A 21,007-nucleotide genomic window follows, 5' to 3' on the forward strand; every position below is an offset into this window, starting at 1 on the left:
TGGAAAACATCCTTCTCAAGAGCAATTTCAGAAGACAAACATTCCCAAGTGCCACCTTGTCTACTGTCAGTTTTCTCCCCCCACCAAATCAATTGGAACTGCTCTGCTGGGTTGATTCTTTTTTAGAGAATATAAGGGAAATTACCTGAATAGAGAGTTCAGGAGTTGACATGATGATGATGATGATGATGATGATGATGATGATGATGATGATGATGATGATGATGATGTTTGGCTTTTGTTCTCGAAGAAGATTATGACTTCAAGGAGGCGATGCCACCACAAGCAAGTGAACTGTTTTTGAGTGAAGGGAGGCTGTGCTAAGTCACTAACCTCACTTTCTCCTCTGGAGCCATCTGGGTGCAGTGGCTAGAGATGAATCAGAATGACTGGAGATGGCACTGAATATGAAGCAATCAGGATTAAGTGGCCAAAGTCACACAGCTAGTAAATGCCAAGCATCTAAGAATGGATTTGAACTCAGGTCCTCCTGACTCCAGGACTGGTCTTCTATCCACTGTACTACCTAGCTGCCCAAAAGTTGAAAAATTATGAGCCTCAGTGTTGCAGGATATCTATGTCAGTGATACAATGGTTGGCATTTGGTTAATTTAACTCAATTATTAATGGTATTAATTGTCAAGCTCTTAGAAAGCAGGAACACATCCTAGTTTTAGTTCATGTCCCCCCAACACTAGTACAGGATTAGTGTACAAGAAAGTGTTCCAGAACATGGGCTACACTGTAGGGCAGGACAGGCTTTTACTGAACTGAGACTACTTGAACAAGACTGATTCAAAATTTGAATAGAAAGCTGTATTATCTTTTTCCACATCCTTGTTTATACTGGCAGGTTTATCCCTCTTTGCTGGAGTACACATGACCCAGCCAGGATAGACAATCAATCCAAAGGTAGAAATTGAGTGGGATTATAACTAAAAGAAGCATCCCTCATGGTTTTGATGTGCCTCCCTTTTCCCCCAAGGCCATGTCAGCAGGAATTGCAGTTTCCACTTCCCCAAGGTCAGGTGTAGCAAAAGTTATATACAGCACTGCACTGATTGAAAGGATATAGGATTATCTCTCTAATAAGGTAAAACTGGATCTGAATAATTATGCAGATAGAGCTTTAAATAGCTAGATACTCCCCAAAAGATGGTGAGCTCAGTTATCTAGGCAATTGGTAGCAGGCCAGGGGGATGGGACTGCATTAGGGACTAGGATAAAAGGGGCTTGCATGCCTCCATACTTTTCATTCCTCCTAAGGGCTGTAACACATGTTAAAGGAGGTTGTGCCCTTTCTTGAGAAGAGCAAATAAACTCCTTTTTCTTTTCCAGTCCAGGTCTTCTGACCATTCCATTTTTTTTTTTGCAAGGCAAATGGAGTTAAGTGGCTTGCCCAAGGCCACACAGCTAGGTAATTATTAAGTATCTGAGGCTGGATTTGAACCCAGGTACTCCTGACTCCAGGGCCGGTGCTTTATCCACTGCTCCACCTAGCCTCCCTCACTGTGCCACCTAGCCGCCCATGACCATTCCATTTAAGGGGAACCAGCTCTGCAACACACACTTATACATTGTAAAATCAGGTGCATTTTGGGAAAAATACAAAAAGTATCTCTGCCTTTGGGTTTTTATAGCATTCCATTGGATCCCTTGTCTGAAATGCAAGAAGAAAACACCCAGCAGATGGGGTTAGAGAATTTCAGAATTTGAGAATGGGGATCTCACTGGCCATCCAGTCCAATCCATACACAAAAGATATCCCCACTATTTTGGATGTCATTGATGAGAATTAGTGTCACCAATTAAGACAAAAATCAAGGGTAACTGAAAAGCAAATGAATTCACATGTCCCCAGAGATTTTGAAAGTGGTCAGTATTTATTATAAATTATTGCAAAGTAGGGGCAGCTAGGTGATGTAGTGGATAAAGTACTGGCTTTGGAGTCAGAAGTACCTGGGTTCAAATCCGGTCTCAGACACTTAATAATTACCTAGCTGTGTGGCCTTGGGCAAGCCACTTAACCCCATTTGCCTTGCAAAAAACCTAAAAAAAAACCCAACCATAAATTATTGCAAAGTATACAGATTAAAAACTTTTCTCCTCCTGGAGAAACAACAGGTACTTTAAGGACAAGAGTGAATAACAAAAGACTAGGTGAGGTTGCTTGGGAGACAGAGACAGACAGAGAGATAAGGAGGGATAGAAAACAAAGACAGTCAGGGAGAACTGACTGGGCCAGAGAGGAGAATAGCCAGGGTGGAGGTCCAGAACAAGTTTTTATAGCCTTGCACATTATTTGGGCACAGAAAGCAAAGGGAAAATCCCTCCCTCTTTACAAGACCAAAGCCAGGGAGAAGATTGGAGACTGGAGGTTGGGAATGAGGAGCCAGAAGCAAATTTTTCATTTTACAATGGAACAATAGGAGTCCATTTACATCTCAAGAGCAGACAGTATTCTACACCTTAACAAAATTTAAAAGCATAAAAGATTACAAAATCAGTTTCCAACCACAAATCTCCCACATTCACAATTCTCTGCATCATGTATATCTGTATATTTAAGTATACATATATGTGTGTGTGTGTGCATTTTTTATATAAATGATCACTCAAATTCTTCTTGAAAACTTTTAAGGAGTGGAGATACATCTCTTCTTGATGCTGACCATCCCAGTCTGAGACTTCTCTAATTGTTCCATAAATTTGCCGATGTGAAGCCCAAAACTGTCTCTTTGCAATTTCTCTTCCTTGATCCCAGTTCTGCTGTGCACTAAAGCCAAAGGGAAAGTCAAGTTGCCTCTTCCACAAGATAGTCCTTCAGATACTTAAATACAGATATCTTGTGCCTCGCCCCAAACCCCCAAGGTTTTTCTTTTCCAAGCTAAGCATGCCAAATTCCTTCAATCAAGCTTCAAATGACAAGGAATTAAGACCCTCCACCATCTTGTTTGCTCTCTTCTGGAAACTCTCCACTTTATCAATGTCTCTTTCAAACTGTGGCCCATAATTGAATACAATACTCCAGAAGAAGCAGAACAGAATCAGAATATAATTGAAATGGAATTCAATTCTTCCTGGAAACTATTCCTTTTAAATGCAGCCAAAAGTTGTATTAGGGTTTTTTTTTTTTGGTGAGGATGGTGGTAGTGGTGGTGGTGCTACTATATCCCTGAGAATTTTAATTAAATTAATCCTACACTAGCAGCTTAATTCTGCTGAACTTCAATCAGGAAGAGCTGAATTCAAATCTAACTTCAAATACTTGCTAGCCTTGCAATACTAGGTAAATCATTTTACCTCTGATTGCCTCAGTTTCCATATTTATAAAATCCTGATAATAATAGCACCTATATCACAGGGTTGTTGTGAAGATCACATGAGATAATATCCATAGAGTACTTTGCAGACATCAAAGTAGTAGATAAATACAAATTATTATTCAGAAATTCCTGAATGTGTTTGGTTTCCACAGGGTATAAGAGGATGCTGTTAGTTAAAGATATACATTGCAAAGACAGGCTGTAGATTAGACTGAAAGACACAGTCTATGTGCAGGATTGTGGGAGTAAGACAAAAGGGGAGATAAAGGAATTGACCCTGACCAATCATCAAACTAGGAAAGGTCTTCCAACCAGATCTGAAGATGCCAGATCCAGATTAAACCCAAACCAGCTCCAACTAGTCCATGTTGATTTAGGATCCCTGACCTTTCATCAGTATACATGTGTAACTAGATTAATGCATAGTAACTTGTATACTCCCTGTGATGTTTGAGGCTCATCAGAATAACATGCATCATAGGATCAAGGGTAGAGGGAGATATGTCTAGGAGTGAAATTGGGTGCTTGTTTCCATCAGATTATACCCCTGATGATTCAAACCAATGGCTGGCTCAAAGGGGAGAAGAAAAACTCTCATGTTGTATGTAAGAATGTACATGTCACAATTTTGGGACTCTTCCCACTAGGGGGATTGCATGTTCCTGCAGGGATATTAATTAATAAAAGCTCTTCAATCACTTCAAGATTAGTTTCATTATTATTTATATTTATAACATTAACCATGACCTTTGCCTCTGAAATGGTATGTCAGTTGACTGCACTATTGTTAAACTCATACCTGTGACTTCCCAGCCCACAATTCCTCTTGCTGGCCACCATTCTCTTAAGTGGGGCATCTTCCCCATAAGAATGTAAGTACCTTAAGGGTAGAGACTTTTAAATATTCATTCTCAATGCACAGAAGATTGTCTAGCTCATATTAATTACTCAATTACTGCTTTTTATTCATTTGATTCTGTACACTGTATTTCAGTAAGAACTTTAAAACTGGAGAGTATTCAGTGGAAGGGAGGTCAGGATGATGAAAGTTGTCAAGATTATATCAAATAGGAATGAGATGAAGGACCTGGAGATCTTTACAATTCTGTGAAAGACATGATATCTTTTTTCAAGTGTCAGGTGATCTTTCATTTAGAAAAAAGGATTTAAATGTTCTCTGCTAGGCCCCACGGGACAGAATTAAGAAGAAAGTGTGAATATTGCAACAAAGATTCAGGATTGATATAAAACAAAACAACCTCATGATTAAAGTTATTCAATGAGTAATCAGCTACTCTTTGAAAGACATTTAAAGGAAGGAACGAAGGAAGGAAGGAAGAAAAGGAGGGAGGGAGAGAGGGAGAAGTGAGAAAAAATATATTTATTAAAGGTTTATCATATGCTAAACACTATGCAAAGCATTGAGGTTATAATTATCAGCAAGTAAGGCAGTCCCTACCCTCAAGGAGTTTAGATTCAAATGAGGGAAGACAAGGTGGAAAGCATAGGGAGGGTAGGTGTCCTTTGGAAGTAGCCAGGACACGATATGTTAGCCCATTTTTGAGCAAGACAAGACAAAAGCTCACTTAAGGGAACCTAAGAATTTTCACTGGAACATGGATGAACACTAGTTGGTGATACTTTCTAGGAAATTCTCTCAGAGATTGAGGGAGGAGGCTGCAGCCAAGATGAGTCAGAAGGTTTGGCAGTTGAGACTGTATGGAGTACCATACCCACATCTCTGATTAGTAAGGATTTCTGGGAAAAATACAAAACTCTTAAAGAAAAGTTTGTTTCAGGCTCTTAGTAATGTGCTTTTCACTTCATCTTTTTTAATGTTCAGTCATTTTTCACTCTATTTGTGACCCCATTTTGGGGTTTCCTTGGTAAAGATAGAAATGGTTGGCCTTTCCCTTCTTCATTTTATAATTAAATGAGCAACTACTTCTTTTTACATTCATTTATATACATGGCCTCATAGCCCCAGCAATTTCAACAAATTCAAGGGAGTCAATTGTTAAATTTTCAATGTGAGCATTTATACCTTGGAAACAACAAATTATTATTTTGTTGATTTCTCAACTTATGAAATTGTATAATAATGCAATTAAACTCAGAAATGTGCCCTGACTACTTTTTTGAGAGATAGTTGCTAAATATTTACGAGTATAAACCTGTTCTCCCATCTCCCTTTATATCCCATTCCCCAAGTCATCCTTCCTTCAAAATTCCCTGTTTCTGTTGGCATCACCATACTCTCTGCCAGGTTTATCCCTGATTTCTTTCTCCCCCCCACAGTTTTCAACAATTGACCCAGTCTTATCATGTCTGGTCTCTAGACCTTCTCTCCAATCTGACAAAGCCACTGTGACAAAGTCACAGACCCTCCTCACTTCTAGTCTGGATTTTTGGAGTAGCCTCTATGATTCAATTCCATGCATTTAGTCTCTCTCCTCTTTCTCCAAACCACTCTCTGCACAATTGCCATCATCTTATGCTCCTTGCACATCTCTACACAAGTTCTAAAAGCATTGAGGATCCTCCTTTGCCTCTAAGTTAAAATATTTACCCCCACCTGCCTTTTAAATACCTTCCTAATGTGCTTGTAAGCTGTTCTTCCAGTCTTCTTTTATCTCATTCCTCTTTATGCCATTCCCCAAACTTGATGTCACTCCACTGTCTCTGTACACTCAAACAGTTGTTCCTATGAAGAATACATTGTCTTTGTTAAAAGGAAAATTCTTTGTTTGGGTTTTTACCCTGATTGACAAAGACAAAGAGAATGAAAAGGAATTTTTTAAAATTCCTTTATTTAACTATTTAATTCCATATTTAATTATTTAATTCCATAATTCCATAATTATTTGAATTCCATAAATGTAGCATACATTGATATATAAATAGCTTCAAGATGGGCTGATCAATAATTCAAATAAATTCATGTCGGTCAAAGAAGAATTACATGAAAATTTGCATGTAGGGGTATAAACATCACAAGGGGGATAGGTGATAGAAAGCAGTTAAAACAAAAATAAGACCTTTAGTCAACATAAATTGCACTACTTTATTCATCACTGATTTGGCCAGAAAGACCCTGAGGGTCTTCCCCTGCAAAGTGAAGACTAGATTAAAAAGGCCATGTTTTTTTACCTCATTTCTTTCTTACCTAACTTTAGTCACTGTTATAAATGGTTCATAATTATAAAAACAGTCTGGAGTGATTAAATGACTTTTATTAACTTTTCTACCAAAAAAGACTTTCTCCCCAACAGAAAAAGTCTCAAATTGTGACAACATCCAGTCTTATATACAATTTGAAACATGTTCTTCTCCACTCCGAGCCAGTGATTGGTCTGGATCTTCAGGAACTGCAATCTAGTTGATATGATAAGCCTCAATCATCACAGGAGGAGTGTATAGTAATATGTATGGACCTCGTTAAGCAAGCACACTTGCAGAGGTCAGAGATGCTCTTCAAGAATGAAAGATAAAGGGGTGGCTAGGTGGCATAGTGGATAAAGCACCGGCCCTGGAGTTAGGAGTACTTGGGTTCAAATCCAGTCTCAGGCACTTAATAATTGCCTACCTGTGTGGCCTTGGGCAAGCCACTTAACTCCATTTGCCTTGCAAAAATCTAAAAAAAAAAAAAATGAAAGATAAAAACAAGATAATGGAAACATCTTTTGCATGATTACACATGCCTAACCTTTATCATATTGCTTACTATCTTAGGGAGAGAAGAGGAAATGGGAGAAGGAGATTGAGAGAGAATATGAAGCTCACAATTTAAAAACACAAATGCTAGAAAATGGTTTTTACATGTTATTAGGGGAGAATAATGCATTATTTTTAAAAAATAAAGAAAAATGTCTGATTGCAGGATGCATTTTTCTCAGAGTAATTCTTCATAAACAGAGATCATACTGCTCCAACCCTTCTGGAGAGCAATTTTTAATTATAACCATAGGGCAATAAAACTGTACATACCTTTTGATTCAGGAATACTGCTAGTCAGTCTGTCTCCCAAAGAGATCACAAAAAGGATAAAAAACTCACCTGTACAAAATATTTATAGCAACTTTTTTTGTAGTGGTAAAAAATTGGAAATTGAAGGGATGCCCATCAGTGAGGAATGGGGAACAAACTGTCATAGATGAATGTGATGGAACACTATTGTTCTATAAGAAATCATGAGGAGTGGGTCTACAGAAGAGTTTGATAAGTCTTACATGAACCGATGCTGAGTGATGTGAGTAGAACCAAAAGATCATTATACATCCTAGCAGCAACATGGAGGAATGATCAACTATGATGGACTTGTACATTTCAGCAATACAATAATCAAATACAATTCTAAAAGACTTGTGATAGAAAATACCATCTATATCCAAAGAAGGAACTGAGAATTTAATTGCAGACCAAAATCTACTACCTTCAATTTTTAAAAGTTGTCTTATGTATTATGGTTTTCTTCCTCTAATTTCTCTTTGATTCTTCTCTAGGAACTCCAGTACAATGTCAGTCTCTCTCCCAGGTGATTCATGTCACTTAAATAGGGACTTAGAATGAAACAGACTTTGTAGGAAAGTTTAAGGACAGAGATTCTGAAATCCGCAGGCACTCATTATCATCACCATCATCACAATGATATATTGATGAAAGGGGTACCATAATTCTTGTATTTTGTATACTACATACTGGGAATGGAAATAGGCCAAGGACTAAAGAAATTTACATTCTAATGAAAGAAAATAGACGTGTGTGTGTGTGTGTGTGTGTGTGTGTACACATATATGTCTATATAAGTATAAATCAAAGATATACAGCTAGGAGCCACAGTGGATAAAACACCATGCCTGGAGTCAGAAAGACTCAGCTTACTGAGTTCAAATATGGACTCAGAAAGTTACTAGCTGTGTGATCTTCAGTAAATCACTTAATCCTGTTTGCCTCAGTTTCCTTATCTGTAAAAGAAGCTGGGGAGGGAGACAGTATCTTTGCCAAGAAAATCCCAAATGCAGTCACAAAGAATCAGATACAACTAGCTGTGTGACCTTAAGCCCATTGTCTTAGAAAAAAACTCAAAAAAAAAAGAAATGATAGATGCCACCAATCCTATACATTAGGGAGGGAGTGAAGACACTCCTACTAATGACAGACTTCCCAGGGGAAACAACAACACTATACTTTTATTTATTTTATTAAACATTTTCCAATTTCATTTTCATATGAATTTGTAGCAATTTGCAGTTTGCCAGATTCTAGACGAAACCTCTGAAGTCCCTTCCAAATCTCAATCTATAATTCTATAATCGCTGACGTGTCACTGAATATGGATATATTTTAAGGTACACAGTGAGACTTGTTAACAAAGAGAACTAGTTTGGAGGGATGGAGGAGAAATCCTATTGCTCCTGGTCAACTCCAGGGAATTCTACTGGCACCGATGCCAAGGTTGAAGACAGAAAGAGAACATATTAGAGAGAGTGGCAGAAAAATCCCTAATACTCTTCCTATATCCTGCAGGGTAAGGGGTAGGGAAGGGTGCAGGAGAGAAAAACTGTGGAAATAGGCTTCAGGTTCCTGAGAGAAAAGCCCATGGAGACCTAGAAGGCACCTAGTCAGGAACAAGGTATTAAAAGAGTCAGGAAAAAGAGAGGTCATCATAGCTCAGGCCTGTCATGGAAGGAGAAAGGGTTACTCAAGAAGTGGGGGATTTAAAGACCTATGGACAGGGGGACAAGAGGCATGGTTCAACTCTGACTGACATGCTCACCAACTATGTGACCTTAAACAAATCGCATGCCTCACTGTCCTCATTTTTGTCATCTGTAAAATGGCAATACTAATTTCAGCCTTGTCTAGTTCAGGGATGCTGTAAAGATAAAGATAAATTATCATTATATGAAAAAACTTTTGGAAATGGAAATGCTGAACAAAGAGCGTAGACCTTCTCTAGTCTGAGGCTGCTCACTCCAGACCAGGCTACTGAATATTCCTTAAATAGAAATCTGTATTATTTTTGCTTCCCAAATCAGTGGTCATCTTGACGGGCTCTCCCATCTTACTGGAGGTACTGATAAACCAGCCAGGATAGGCAGCTGACTCGAGGGTAAAGGTATTGCCAGTCTTCTGAGAGTAAAAGACAAATGGCTTTTGTGTCATATCTGAGCGGTACAGGTCCATTATGTTCTTAACCTAAGGAAAAGGGGGAAAAAAGCCTATTAGTGGGAATAACCTGGGGATGAGGGAAGAGGAGAGGTGACACTATCCTTCCATGAAGACTTTGCTTATTGGAGGTCACTCTGAAAAGTCATTCAGAGAATGACTTACTAGAAGGAAGACTCAAATTGATGATTACAAATACTCCTGAATAAATAGATAGCTCTCTTCCAAGGAGATGGATCTCAGCAATGAAAAAAAAAGAGCAGAGAAAGATTAACTAGGCAGCAATATTTAAAATGTTTGAGAGGCTATGGTACCTAGCCTTAAGCTGGAACACTTTCTCTACCAAAAGAAGAATAGTTAATATCCTTAATTATAGTATTCTTCAAAAGTCATTCTGTACATAATTTTTACCAACAAAAATGAATTACTAGTTATTAAAAAAGATTATTGGCAAACTTAGGGGAACAATATTGGCCCATCTTGAAATTTGAAACAGAAAAACTGGGCAGATGTGCACCCTAGACTTGGGACAATGGGATCCAAAGAAGTCAAAGAAAGGAGAGGTTGGATTTCATGGATTAAAATTCAATCCAGGAAAAATGGAATGCTCTCCAGAATGATATAACAACACTAATGACACAAAGAGAAACAATCAATAAGGTAGAAATGAGATTAATGTCTCAAGAAATCAAACCTCCCTGCTCCATTAATTCACAAGGGACCAATCATCCAATCAACAAATAAAACAAATGAGTGTAATGGAGGAAAAAGACAAAAGGCATGGGAGCACTGATGAGGAACAGAATAAACTGATTGGCCAAAAACCCCCCACTAAGGATAATAAAAATAGAAACTGAGTTTTACATTGAGAGCATATGGAGAATCAAAGGAGGAAGAAAACCAATGCTTAAATTAATGTTTAACAGAAGAATTTTCCTCTTTTTTTTAACCTGCTTTTTCTAATTTGGAGAAAAATCTGTGACTTGAAAAGAAAAAAGGAAAAATGGTTTAGTTGAAAGAAATAGAGAAAGTGATGACCTGGATCCCTTTTAATGAGCTCAAGAAACCAATTTCAGAAGAATTATATTATTATGTAATTATATATCATAATTACATTATGATTATTGGTGGAACCCATTATCCATAATCTTTGAAAGAATATGGACATTTGAAGAAATACTGTTGGACCAGAGTGGAATAGGTATTATCTTGATTTGGGAAAATATAGAGGGACCTGCCATCTATACAACAATGATCTTGAATCTGATTTCTGGCAAAAATTTAGATCATATAATTAAAGAGATAATTGGTGAATATCTAGAAAATGCAAGCAGTCAGCAGGGCTTCCTTAATCAATCATAAGCATTTATTAAAGACTTACTTTACACCAGACAGCATGGTAGTATATAAGCATAAGAAGACAGTTAATGGAATGATTGCTTTTTCTTTCTTCTTTGAATGTTATTTCATTTTTTCCAATTACATACAAAGAGTTTTCAACATCCACCTTTTCATAAGATTTTGAGTTGCATATCCTTCCACTGTTCCTGCCCTTCTCATGACAGTGAGTAATCTTAAATAGATTATGTATGTACAATCATGTTTATCATATTTCCATATTATTCATCTTGTAAAAGAAGAATCAAAACTAAGAGGGGAAAAAAACTAAGAGGGGAAAAACCATTAGAAAGGAAGAAAAAAACCAAATTTTAAAAGGTGAAAATAATATACTTTAGCATGCAGTAAGACTCCATAGTTGTTAATTTTTTTATCTGGATGGGGATGCCATTGTCATCACACATCTTTTAGAATTATCTTTGATCAGTGAACTGCAGAAAAGAGTGAAGTCCATCAAAGGTGATCATCACACAATGTTGCTTTTAATGTGGATAATATTCTTCTAGTTCTGCTCACTTCACCCAGCAACAATTCATGCAAGTCTTTCTAGTCTTTTCTGAAACCTGTCTATTCATGATTTCTTACAGAACAATAGTACTCCATCACATTCATATATCACAATTTGTTCAGTTAATGAAATGATTTCTTACAAGATTTTTTTATAAAGGAGGTCATAGCTAGATTAACTTAATGAAGAATAAACTGGAATAAACTACTTTTTATAAAGTAGACCTTGTCAGATCAACTTTCCTATTAGAAAGTTAATTTGAGGGCCAGCTAGGTGGCGCAGTGGATAGAGTACTAGCCCTGGAGTCAGGAGGACCTGAGTTCAAATCTAGTTTCAGACACCTAATAATCACCTAGCTGTGTGACCTTGGACAAGTCACTTAACCCCATTGCCCTGCAGAAAAACAAACAAACAAAAAAAAGAAAGTTTATTTGAATCTACTTTCTTAGTCTCTGTGGTATAGGTAAAGGGAGCCTTGTTCCATTTCCATTTTCTTACCCAGATATGAATCCTGGTTTCTTAGTCTTTTCCTTTGTTCCTATTTGATGTGATCCCTTGATTCTTTGTATGTTATTTATTGAATGAAATACTATTCTTTATGACATACTCATACAAACTTCTTCTAAATAGATCTTTAGTTGGTCAAATTCAGGGATTTGTAGAATTTCTTTGGTGTTAGATACTATACTCATAGCTAGGTATCAGATACTCTAATTGTTACTATAGTACTAGAAAAATGTAGGGTTTTGCACTTGATGTTGAATGAGACATAAATTTGGACATGATCAATGTGAGTTATCCATATATGTTAGAAATTCATCTAGCACAAAGGGTAGGGAGACATGTAGGGAGGAAACATGCTTAAAGTTGGGATTCAGGTGGCAAGACTGGATATTCTAAAAATAGTCTTGCTTGAGAATAGGTAATTGATGATGGATTGGGGGGGAACTCCTAATCAAACTCAGATGTGATAGAAAAGTTTTTAGGCTTCATTATTGAGATCAAACTTGGGTAAATCTAGGTCTTTATCAGGACCACAAACTGGTCCTGAAAGAATCTCACAAGAACCATCTAAAGCAACAGAGGGAGAATGACCCAAGGTCCCTCCAACAATTCTTGCATTCAAGAAATGGCAAGTTTCATCCACTTAACACAGAATTATTACAAGAAACACAAAGTGTTTGTTACGTCTATATATTTGCTTCTATGGTCACTTAATCAGTGTGACTGCATATTGAAGCCCAATCATTTTGAAAATAATATGAAACTAAAACCATAATATCAAAAAATAAAATCAACTAAAATAATATTGGAGGGAGAGAAAGTAAATGTGTATTTATTGAAAAAAAATGTAATTTAAAGAAAGAAAGAAAGGAATGCATGGTATTTACAAAGACAAGTTGGAACTTGTCCAAGTCACAAGACTTGTGAAAAGCCTTCAAAGGGTGGCATAGCTAGATTAACTAAATGAAAAATAAACTGGACTTCTTCCTTGGGTAGAAGATTCAACAAGGATGCAATAATCTGGGTTCTTGAAAACATATCACATGAAAGAGCAATAAGACTTTTATTTTAGAACCCAAGGAAAGAACAAAGAGAAGATCTCAAAGCTGCAGATACAAAGTAGATGTAAAGAATAACTTCTTAAAAGTTGCAGTAGTCTTAATTGTAATGAATTGCTTCCAAAGATAGTGAGTCCCCATCACTAGACATCTTCAAGAGAAAACTGGCCAGGGTGGTTATAGAAGAAATATGTTTTGATTTTACATGCATAACCTCTATCAGCTTACTTGCCGTCATGTGAAAGGGGATTTGGTAAATGTGGAACTCAAAATCAAAAAGATAAATGCTGAAAATGATCTTTCCATGTAATTTGAAAAAAATAACTTTTTTTAAAAAAAGAAGAGATGTTTTTATGTGACTCGATGAAACTCACCTCTAGCTTTAAAGTGACATGTCCTTCACCCTCCAAACATGATAGACAGAGATTATGGTCATTTATTCCTATATAAACAGGATTCCCTTTGTTTTTCTCAAGAGAGTCTTCACTTCTGCATGGTAGTATATTGAGTGTTACTAGGAAAATAAGGAAATGGGATGGATTAGACCTAGAAAAATTTTAGTGATGAAGGTTCAGAATTCATTTCTATTAGATGAAGATGAAGTAGGGCCCTTCAAGGTCTCTTCTACCCAGAGCATAGGGTTGAAGGATCCTGGGCAGCCCTGATTCTGGAAATTCTACCAGATCAGTTATTAGTAGTCTGATTTTCTTGTTGCCTCATCTTCTGCCTCCCCCAACAGTAAGGGAACCTGGTCCTTTTTTTAGGTTCCCAACTTAGTTTCATCTCTACAGAGGCTTCAGATGTTTCCATGGTAAAGGAGAGAATGACCAGTTCAGTGCTTGCTCTTTCTCCATTCCCAGTCTTCTACACAAAGAAGACTATCTAAACATGTTAGCCTTAGATTCATCGAGACTGTTCACCTGTATCTGATACACTAGGAGAGTAAGGAAAGCATTCACTTCCACTGGGAAGTTTACTAAGGAAAAAAACAGACTTAGACCTAAAATCTCAGAGATTTCAAGGTGCCTGCACTTGATAGCCTCACCTTGGGGGCAGGGAGCACCAAAATGTAACCCCTCCAAGGCAATAGACCTGAGTTTCAATCCCAGCTGGACCACTCTCTCACTTGAGGTACTTAACACACATCATTTAGTTCCTCTGAGGCTCAATTTTCCTCCACTGCAAATTGAAATATCAGTGCCTAAACTTACAGATGAGGAAATCAAAGTGATCCAGTCATATAAAAAATGCTCTAAATCACTACTTATTAGAGAAATGAAAATTAAAGCATCTCTGATGTACCACCTCATACCTCTCAGACTGGCCAGTATGACCAGAAAGGACGATGAGCGATGTTGGAAAGGATGGAGGAAATCTGGGACACCAATACATTGTTGGTGGAGCTGTGAACTCATCCAAACTTTCTGGAGAGCAATTTGGAATTATGCCCAAAGGGTGACAAAAATGTGTATACCCTTTGATCCAGCAATACCTCTACTGGGTCTATATCCTGAAGAGATTATGAAAAAGGGAAAAACATCATTTGTTCAAAAATATTCATAGCAGCCCTGCTTGTGGTGGCAAAGAATTGGAAATTAAGTGAATGTCCTTCATTTGGGAAATGGCTTAACAAACTGTGGTATATGTATGTGATCAACAATATTGTTTTATTAGAAACCATGAGGGATGGGAATTCAGGGAAGCCTGGAAGGATTTGCATGAACTGATGCTGAGCAAGATGAGCAGAACCAGAAAAACAATGTACACCCTAACAGCAACATGGGGGTGACAATCAACCTTAATGGACTTGCTCATTCCATCACTGCAACAATCAGGCACAGTTTGGGGGTATCTTCAATGGAGAATCTGTATCCAGAGAAAGAATAGTGGAGTTTGAACAAAGACCAAAGACTATTACCTTTAATTTAAAAAAATTATCTATGTAATTTTGTTATCTCTTATACTTTATTTTTCTTCCTTAAGGATATGATTTCTCTCTCATCACATTTAACTTAGATCATTGTATACCATGGAAACAATGTAAAGACTAACAGACTGCCTTCTGTAGGGGGTGGGGGGAGGGAACCAAGATTAGGGGAAAAATTGTAAAATTCAAAATAAATAAAATCTTTCTTTTATTGTAAAAAAAGAAATAGCAATTCCTACCCTTCCTCCCTTGAAGAAATGTTGTGAGGATCATGAAGGAAATAACAAAGTGCATCCTAATATCTTTCAGTAGTACAGTAGAATGAACATTGGTTCTAGAATGACCTGACTGGGGATAGGGGGAAGGTTGGGGCCAATGTGGGGTGTGAGCAAATGGTACAGTGGCTCCACAACCTGGGGATGGGGGAAGGAAAGGGGCTTCTACCCTTGCTTTCTTTTCTTCTTTTTCTTTCCTCTTTCACCCTCACTTTTCATCCTTTTCCTTCTCCTACTTTGTCCTCTGGCATTGGGATCCTCCCAGAGTTTTGTCTCAGGAATAACAGATACTGTTCAACTCATCTAGGATTTCTCCCATTGTTCTAGTGCAAAATTTCTTTCTTTCTTTTTTCTGGTCTCCTCAAAAAGAGTACCATAGCAAAGATAAATTCACCATCTCTCTCTCTTGCAGGCACACACACACACACACACACACATACACTCACACACATCAGTTATAAGGTTATAAGTACAGAACCTGGAACACAATAACTGCCTAACACATTCCCATAATTGAAAAGTCTGCTAGAACATGTTCTGATGGACAATGAGATCTGAGGACACTCACAGGGAGAGACCAGTTATCACAGAGCCATAGTCAGGATAATACAAGATTTAGCAGCTTCATTAAGAAATCATAGTGCTTTCAATATAATATTCTAGAATGCAAAAGAGCTTGGATGACAACCCAAAATCAAGTGCTCAAAAAAAATTGAGTATACCCTTCCAGGGGAAAAGATTGACAATCAATGAAATAAGAAACTTTAAAACTTTACTGATGAAAAAATCCAGAACTGAACAGAACATCTGATTTTTAAATATGAGACTCAAGTGAAGCATAAAAAGTTAAAAAGGAAAGGCAAATCATAAGGGACTTGATATTGAACTGCTTGCATTTCTGCATGGGATGATGATACTAATAACTTGTATAATTCATATAATCTTTCTCATTTGTTAGAATGTTAGAAGGAGCATATATAGACAAGACCAAGATGGCAGTTGAATATAAAAGGAAAGTATATTAAAAAGATGGAGTTAAGGGGCAAGACAAGAATGTATTGGGAGAGGGCAGTTATGTGGTGCAGTGGATAGAACACCAACCCTGGAGTCAGGAGGACCTGAGTTCAAATCCAGCCTCAGATACTTAATAATTACCTAGCTATGTGACCTTGGGCAAATTACTTAACCCTATTGCCTTGCATCACCCCTCCCCAATAAAAAGAATGTATTGGGAGAAAGGAAAGGGGGGAGATAGAATGTGGTATGCTATTTCACATGTAGAGTCAAGAAAAAGCTTTTGCAGAGGAGTAGAAGGGGGGTAAGGAAAGGGAGAGTGAGTGAGCCTTACTCTCATTTGAATTGGCTCAGAGGGGGAATACCATACATATGCAATTGTGTATGGAAATCTATCTTACTCTAGGGAGTGGAAAGAGATGGAAAAAGAGGAGGGGAGTTATTGAAAGGAGAACAGATTATGAGGGAGCTAGTCATATCAAAACACTTTTGAGGAGGGACACAATGAAAGAAGAGAGAGAATAAAATAAATGGACTTGGGAGAATAGTATAGAGGGAAATAGAATTACCAATAGTAATTATGGGGAAAAAATAATGCAATAAATGTAATAAAATGTAATTTCTCAAAAAAAAAAGCAAGTATGTCAGTTACCTGGTCTCAAATTTCTACTATGGGGAGTTGCTATGAGATTCTTCTCCTGAAGGATCCATACCTGCTGATGAATGTCATGAATTCCATTCCGTAAGGGTGTTATCATACTTCCTAAATAAAAACAGATAAAATACCAGTTTAATTCATTCATAAAGATTAAAGCTAACAAGAGGTAGCTCACTTTGGACTATGTAACTTGGATTTGAAAATAGCTCTTTTAATGTTTCTTTGATTATTTTGGCTCTCCATTCGCAAAGAAACATTTTGCTCTGTTCTTTCCAATGCAGACGTCATACTCCTATAGAAAATGAACAAAATAGTAAGTGAGCAGCTTTGTCTCTTATGGGTTGTCATTTCATTTGCCAATGGACCTCTTCCTGCCTTGGTTGTCCTGTTCCCCTCAAGATAACTTTTTAGTTTTTAATCCTTGTGGAACCCAAGAAAGAGGAAATCACACACCCCTGCCTGGCCCCCCAACCATAGTCAGTATCAGACATTGGGGAAAAGCTACAGCACAGAAGATAAAAATGTATCATCCTAAAGAAAGATTCAATATATTTTACATATCCTTTAAAGTCCAATTGACATGTTTTTCCATGGCCAAACTGACCTAGAATATATTCCAAAGAGCTATACCATAAACAAAGACACAATAAATGAAAAAGTAGAACAAACAATCCCTAAAATAATATCCCACAATGAAACACAAAAGAAAATACTCCATCTCTTTTAAGATTAAAATGCTGAAATGTCTAAAGGGATGACACAATTATATATCAGAAGGAAGTATAAAATGGTAGAAATGAGCAACAGGATCTATAATGTCTCCATTCATGAAAGGTTAGGTGCCAACAGGGTTCCACCACCCCACCCAGGGAGCTCAGACCAGTATGCATGGAATCCAGGTCTTACCTGAATGTAATTATAGTGACTCTAAGCATGAAAAGTAGCAAAAGAAGAGTTATAAAAATGTAGGCAGTGTGTTATTTCAGGATAAAGGGGAATTGACATCCTTCAATCAATCAATCAACAAGCAGTTTTATTCTACAATGGAACCCACACCTACTCTCAAACAGCTTAAATTCTAACAGAGGATGCAAAATGTATATCTAAAGACAGTTCTCTTCATGTGAGTGGGTTGTTTGGCAGCAACATGAATTTGTCCAGGACTTGGGAAAGTGAGAAGATAGAGGAGAAGAGGGCTGTGAAGGAGGCTGTGAAGGGGCCATCAGGTTGAAGGACAGAGACAGAAAAGTTAGAACAGAAGGACAGAGACCAGAACCTGGAGGGAGAACAAAGGGTGTGGATGAGGAGACGTGTGGGGGTCAGATAGACAGAAACAGGAGAGGACAGACATACAGTACCAGATGGAAGAAAGACAAGGTCATCTGGGCAAAGTAGAGCAATGGTCTTTTCTCTTAGTGTAGGATATGGCACTTCTTGGTAGCCAAGTCTCCATCATACCTGGGGAGGGGGAGGGGGGTCTCTCCTTCCTCTGTTTTTCTGCTTTTTCTTGAAGAGTTTAATTTCTGGGGAATTTTTGAGTGTGTTTCTGATGGGTGAGGGTGAGTGAGAGGTCACAGAAAGTGCCCAAGCCAATAGACAGAAGCAGGGAAAGAGAGAGTGAGGCACTGTACGGTCAAGTTAACAGAGGTGGGTTTTTTGGAATGTGGATTTCTTTTGGAATTCTTTAATAAAAATTGAATTTGAATAAACTTAGATTAAGTGTGAAGTGTCTATATAGAAACATAAAGAATGTGTGCCACCTGAATGGAGGGTAGTTTTTGGAGAGATCCAATGGAAATAAGAAAGCTTCTGCCATAGGTGAAGGTGAAAATAAAATGTTAGGGAACACACAAGTGTCTTCCATTCATGGAATAGAACTTGAGGCACTCTCTTGTGTTCAAATATACTTGACTTCTAGATTCTCTAAAACTGGACTTAGCAAACATCACTCACCTGTGTAGATCTTTAGCTATCTCCTATCCAGAGTGGACACAGATCATAAACCCAAAGCTACAAAAGATCATAGTGACCATCTGATCCAACATATCTGGCAAAGTCAAGCCTCAGACACTTAGCAGCTATGTTGTCCTGGGTAAGTCACTTAACCTCTCTTCATCTCAGTTTCCTCTATTATAAAATAAAGATAATAAAAGCACTTCCCTCCCAGGATTATTGTGGGGATCAAATGAGATGAGATTTGTAAAGCACAGTGTCTGACACATCTTAGGTACTATATAAAAGCTAGTTGTTCACATTATTATTATTATTATTATTATTAGAGGAGACTGAGGCACAGGGGTTTAAAGATTGAGCCAAGAATACCCAGGCAGTGAGCATCAGAGGAAGAATTAAAACCCAGGTTTCAGAATCCATGCTATTGGCAATACCCCTCAGCTAAAATTTCTCTCTCTGACTAGTCTGAAAACCTATGTTGCCTGCCATGTTGTCTGCTTACCTTTTGTGTGTAAGTCTCCTATATCCATGTTCAGATTCTTTAAGCTCCTGTGAGGACAGATTAAAAGCAATCAATTTGTAAGAATACTTCAGGGTAGACCTGGGGTAGAGCCAGGTATATTTAGAAAGGTATGAATGAGGAAGGAAGGAAGGAAGGAAGGAAGGAAGGAAGGAAGGAAGGAAGGAAGGAAGGAAGGAAGGAAGGAAGTATTTATTAAGAACCTTCACAGAGCTTGATAAATGCTTCATTCTTGGACTTGTCTTGCCCACCTTCCATGTGCCAGGCTAAGCACTTTACAAATATTATCATGCTGAGCCTTTTACACATATTATCTCTTTTGATTTTTATAACAACCCTCGGAAGTAAGTGCTGTTATCATACCCAGTTTACATTTGAAGAAATTGAGGCAGATAGATATTTAAGAGATTTACTCAGGATCAAATAGCTAAAACTGAGGTGAAATTTGAACTTGAGTCTTCTTGATTCTAGGCACAGCCCTCCACTGTGCCACATCGCTGAGCTTGGGTGTGGAAGGTCCCTAGGCTATGTCTACTAGACTATACAGATTCCCAGGTGGTAAGATGAACCTGGCACCCTGGGTACTCTGTTCAGCTTCCTCAGCAGGGATCCCCACCTCCACTATCCCCCGAGTAACAGGCAAGACAGCAGATCAGCCCTCACGACTATGCTGCCACTTAAAGATCCCACCAATGTTGCAGTTTTTTCCCCCTTTGGCAAATATGTCACTAAAAGTTTTCACATTCAGTCCAGCTCATCAGCCCCTAAGTGCCCACTCCCAGTGAGCAGGGAAAGCAGCTGCTACCTCCATGGGTCATAATGAACCCTATAGCAAAAAACAAAGCATCCTGGTATTAGAAATTTTCAGACTGTAATCACACCCCTCCTTGGAACCCAAGAATCTACAGGAAGAGAAAGATTCAGATACAAACTGTTTTCAATTGCAGGAAGGATTAAAGAGTATCTGATCCGAAGGTTCTCCAGTTTTTCCCACCTCTCGGCTATAATCGTTTCTTTAAGCTCCACTGAGATTTTCTGGGGCGCCTTGGTCTTTTAATCCAGTTGAACTGGGTGGTTCTGTAGCCTGGGAGCCGACAGCTCCTAATTTGAAGTTAAGGAGAAGTATCTGAAACTGCTGACAGTGAATCCAGAGAATATTGAAGTGGGGGCTGGGTAGGGAAGGCTGAGTCAGCAGAAGTGGGAGGAACTGGATTGGATCCTGAAGGTAAAACTTTAGTTTTACTTTGAAAAATTCCTACCAGCAAATTGGGGGAAATTATTTACAGCAAATTTCTCTGATAAAGGACTAGTTTCTCAAATTTATAGACAACAGGATCAGATTTATGAGAATAGTAGTAACATCCCAATTGATCAGTGGCCGAAAGTTATGAGCAGGCCGTTGTTTCAGATGAAAAAAATCAAAGCTATCTAGTCATAGAAAATGTTCTAAAAATTACTATCAATTAGAGAAATGCAAATTAAAACAACTCTGAGGAGTCACCTCCTAGGATGGCTTGGGACATCAATGAAAACTTGTTTGAGTTGTATCCTGATCCAACATTTTGAAGAGCAATTTGGAACACTTTGTTGCAACAATACTACTACTCTGTTTGTACCCTAAGGGGAAAAATGAATGAAGGAGGGAAAAAAGACATGAATCCTTTACGTTCAAAAATATTTATAGCAGTTCTTTTGTGG

At 37.9% G+C, this 21,007-nt stretch overlaps 1 protein-coding gene across 5 annotated transcripts; it reads right to left on the reverse strand.

The window, feature by feature from the left end:
- Nucleotides 1-8,246: 8,246 nt before the first annotated feature.
- LOC141496102 (interleukin-36 alpha-like) lies at nucleotides 8,247-20,420 on the reverse strand. 5 transcript variants are annotated; one of them, XM_074198241.1, is made up of 5 exons: nucleotides 20,304-20,420; nucleotides 19,292-19,338; nucleotides 16,831-16,941; nucleotides 13,337-13,476; nucleotides 8,249-9,524 (listed from the first exon to the last, which is right to left on the reverse strand). In XM_074198241.1, exons 2-5 carry the CDS (start codon nucleotides 19,317-19,319, stop codon nucleotides 9,312-9,314), a joined length of 492 nt encoding a protein of 163 aa, XP_074054342.1. In that variant the 5' UTR covers nucleotides 19,320-19,338; nucleotides 20,304-20,420; the 3' UTR covers nucleotides 8,249-9,311. The 5 variants fall into 5 exon arrangements, with proteins under 5 accessions (XP_074054374.1, XP_074054342.1, XP_074054351.1 ...); XM_074198250.1 differs by having other exon boundaries at nucleotides 20,242-20,420; XM_074198273.1 differs by lacking the exon at nucleotides 13,337-13,476 and having other exon boundaries at nucleotides 8,247-9,524; nucleotides 16,892-16,941.
- Nucleotides 20,421-21,007: the final 587 nt, after the last annotated feature.

The sequence above is a fragment of the Macrotis lagotis genome, chromosome 1, assembly GCF_037893015.1.
Source record: "Macrotis lagotis isolate mMagLag1 chromosome 1, bilby.v1.9.chrom.fasta, whole genome shotgun sequence".
Taxonomy (NCBI): domain Eukaryota; kingdom Metazoa; phylum Chordata; class Mammalia; order Peramelemorphia; family Peramelidae; genus Macrotis; species Macrotis lagotis.

What these genes read in the sequence shown, in the direction of transcription:
- LOC141496102 (XM_074198241.1), bottom strand. Translation starts at nt 19,319, where the DNA reads ATGGATATAGGAGACTTACACACAAAAG. An exon ending in TAGTAGAAATTTGAGACCAG is followed by an intron (nt 13,477 to 16,830) that starts GTAACTGACATA and finishes TTATTTTCCTAG; the next exon opens with TAACACTCAATATACTACCA. An exon ending in ATGTCACTTTAAAGCTAGAG is followed by an intron (nt 9,525 to 13,336) that starts GTGAGTTTCATC and finishes CCTTTTCCTTAG; the next exon opens with GTTAAGAACATAATGGACCT.